The 3,175-nt window shown below is 41.8% G+C and overlaps 1 protein-coding gene across 1 annotated transcript in view; it reads right to left on the reverse strand.

The window, feature by feature from the left end:
* LOC119420340 (Down syndrome cell adhesion molecule homolog) overlaps positions 1–3,175 on the reverse strand; it is a 218,182-nt gene that overhangs the window by 91,159 nt on the left and 123,848 nt on the right. The window contains exon 4 of the mRNA XM_037687727.1: positions 1,279–1,425. Within this exon, the coding sequence (XP_037543655.1) occupies positions 1,279–1,425 (147 nt within the window). The remainder of the gene's footprint in view (positions 1–1,278; positions 1,426–3,175) is intronic.

The following is a 3,175-nucleotide window of genomic DNA, read 5'->3' on the forward strand; positions in this document are numbered from 1 at the left end:
CCCGATGTAAGACTGATCACCCTCCTGACACTGAACAACATACACAATATTACTCTGTTTGTGTCGGGGGACTGGATCTTTGGGATGAACCAGTCTTTAATGTATGTTGGGGTTTAAAAGCCACTGGGACGTTATGTTTAGAAAATAAACGTCTCAGTTTCTCTGATACTCCCTCAACATACGGAATGACCACTGGTCTGGGTCTGGGTTCCTCCTTTTCACCTGATGGCTGACTGGAGTCCTGTTTGGGTTTCTTCTCTGCTTTCAGGAAGGCCCAGTTAGGATATCCACATTGCTCTAGAGCCTGTCTTGTGTGGGATTTCTCCTTCTGCCTGGCTCCTGAGCTAGTGGGGACGCTGTCTGCTCTGTGGTACAGAGTCCTGATGACTCCTAACTTGTGCTCCAAAGGGTGATGGGAGTCAAACTGCAAATACTGGTCTGTGTGGGTGGGTTTGTGGTACACCTCACATGTATATATATATATATATATATATATATATATATATATATATATATATATATTTTTATTAAGAAACTAATATATATACTCTTTTAACAATAATAATATAAATGCAGTAAACAGCAACCTGAATAGGGTCATTTGTGAGCAGACGGTATGAATACAGCTCAGAATTGACTCTTGCCAGTCGCCACTTATACACAGTTTGCAGCATCACGGAAATCTCAACTTCTCTTCCCACCGTCACCTCTTGCAACTTTTCCATGAGGAATCCAAGACTAACCCAGAGTAGCCGACTCAAATCTTTATGTTTTAATGGCTATTAAATTACATGTACTAAAAAGGTGTGGGAGTAAGAAGAGTTAGTTTTTCAAAAAATATATACTGTATAAAATACAGACTGTTCACAAGTAACTAGGTAGAATCAACTCTCTGAACATTTTGTGGAAAAATCTTCAAAAAACAGAATATATGTTAAACTTGTAAAAAAAAGACATCATGTTAAGTCCAACTTTTTGTGAGCCATTTAAACTTTGAAAGAAGTTTTCTACTGAAAAGTAATGTCTGAACTCTAGAGCTTCAAGCACGACTGGATTTTCTCTCATTTTCTCAAACTCTTTTTATTGTGATATGTTTTGAATGGGTTTTTCAAAGTCTACTGAAGGAGTAGTGGCAGTGGACGAAGACAAATTAAAACTGAGAGGCTTATGCTTTTGCACCCTTTAAAATTATACGAGAACATGACGAATACTTGATGAAACTTTGCCACAGATCTTCTACACTGTGTTGACAGTAAATGCGAAACAGTAGGATCTTACCTGAAACAATGAGACGGGCACTATTGCTTTGTCGGGTCTCTCCCGTGTATCGATGTCGTGTCATACATCTGTAGTTATACAGCCCATCTTCCATTTGCACATCCAGGATATACAGGGCTCCCGTGGATGTAATTAGAAACCGTGACACTAGGAATAAACACATCAGAAAAAAAAAACATTTCATCAACTCTACATAAATGATACAAAAAACAGAACAATTAAATGAAAGGCTTAAGGAATGAATATCCCCCACAATCTTTCACACCAGAGTTTTGGCTCAAGATAATTTTCAGTTGAGAAATGATGGAGTTGTAAGCGGTTTTGACAAACCTTGAAAATATTTTAATGCAAAACTTGTGCAACATCTCAAGTTGTCACAGCCACATGCAATTTTTGTTCAGTAAATGTAAAACTGACTGTAATATCCTTTAACTCTTTTTATCTCGCATGATCTTTTTAGGTCCTTTAACGTCTGCAGGACCTTGCTGCAGATGTTTTACTACTTGGTGTTCTCCAGCGTTGTCTTCTATGCTGTGGTGTGCTGGGGCAGCAGGGTGAAGAAAGCTGATGCCAGCGTACTTGATAAGCTCATCAAGAGAGCTGGTTCAGTTCTGAGTGTAGAACTACAGTCTCTGACAGAGAGTGCTGAGAAAACTGTTCCAGATCAGAGCAATGGCATCATAACAGATGCAGTTCACCTCCCTCAGCCATCTGGAGAAGGTAAACACCTATGTGAGAATGCTCTTCATTGACTACAGCTCAGCATTCAACACCACAATCCCCTCCAAGCTGGTTTCCAAGCTCACCACACTGGGCCTGGAGCAGTCCATGTGCTGCTGGATACTGGACTTCCTCATCAACAGACCACAGGCAGTTAGAATCGGCTGTCACCTCTCCTCCACAATAGTCCCCCGCACCGGCACACCTGAGGGCTGTGTCCTCAGTCCACTCCTGTACTCACTATTTACACGTGACTGTAGCACCAAGCACAGCTCTATTGTCATCCTCAAGTATGCTGATGACACCACCATCCTGGGCTTCATCACCAACAACGACGAGAGTGCCTACAGAGACGAGGTGAAATCACTGACCAGCTGTTTTTGTATTGAACGCTTTTTGAATTCATCATGTCCTGGATGACTGAGAATCTTCACCAGCACTGACCAACTGGTGTCAGGAAAATAACCTTTCTCTAAATGTCAGCAAAACAAAGGAGATGATAGTGGACTTCAGGAAACAGCATGGAGGCCAGCACACCACCATCTACATAAACAACGCTGAGGTGGAGCAAGTCAGCAGCTTCAAGTTCCTCGGCGTTCACATTACCGAGGATCTGTCCTGGACTTTACATACAGACACTGTGGTCAAGAAAGCCCGACAAAGACTCTACTTCCTAAGAAGACTAAAGAAATTTGTCATGAACACCAGCATCCTCACTAACTTTTATAGGTGCACCACTGAAAGCCTGCTGACCAGCTGCATCATAAGGTGGTACATGAACTGCACCAGTCAGAGCTGGAAAGAACTACAGAGGGTGGTGCAAACAGCAGAGGACATCACTGGTAGCAGTCTCCACACCATCCAGGACATCTAACACAGCTGATGTCTGCGTAAATCATACAGCTTCATTAAGGACCACACCCACCCAGCACAAGGACTCTTCCGTTTACTACCCTCAGGCAGATGATACAGGAATCTGTCATCACGTAAAAAAAGACTAAAGGACAGCTATTATCCACAAGCTGTCACATTACTGAACTGATAAATAACACTGAACAACTGGCAATAACTAATAATTCAACCTCAATGTCACTACCTGGGCGTGTGCAATAACCTGTCACACAACCTGTGCAGTATATGTTGATTACTTGCAGTAAATATATGTATATACATATAT

The sequence above is a fragment of the Nematolebias whitei genome, chromosome 14 (genome assembly GCF_014905685.2).
Source record: "Nematolebias whitei isolate Nwh7 chromosome 14, NemWhi1, whole genome shotgun sequence".
Lineage (NCBI taxonomy): Eukaryota > Metazoa > Chordata > Actinopteri > Cyprinodontiformes > Rivulidae > Nematolebias > Nematolebias whitei.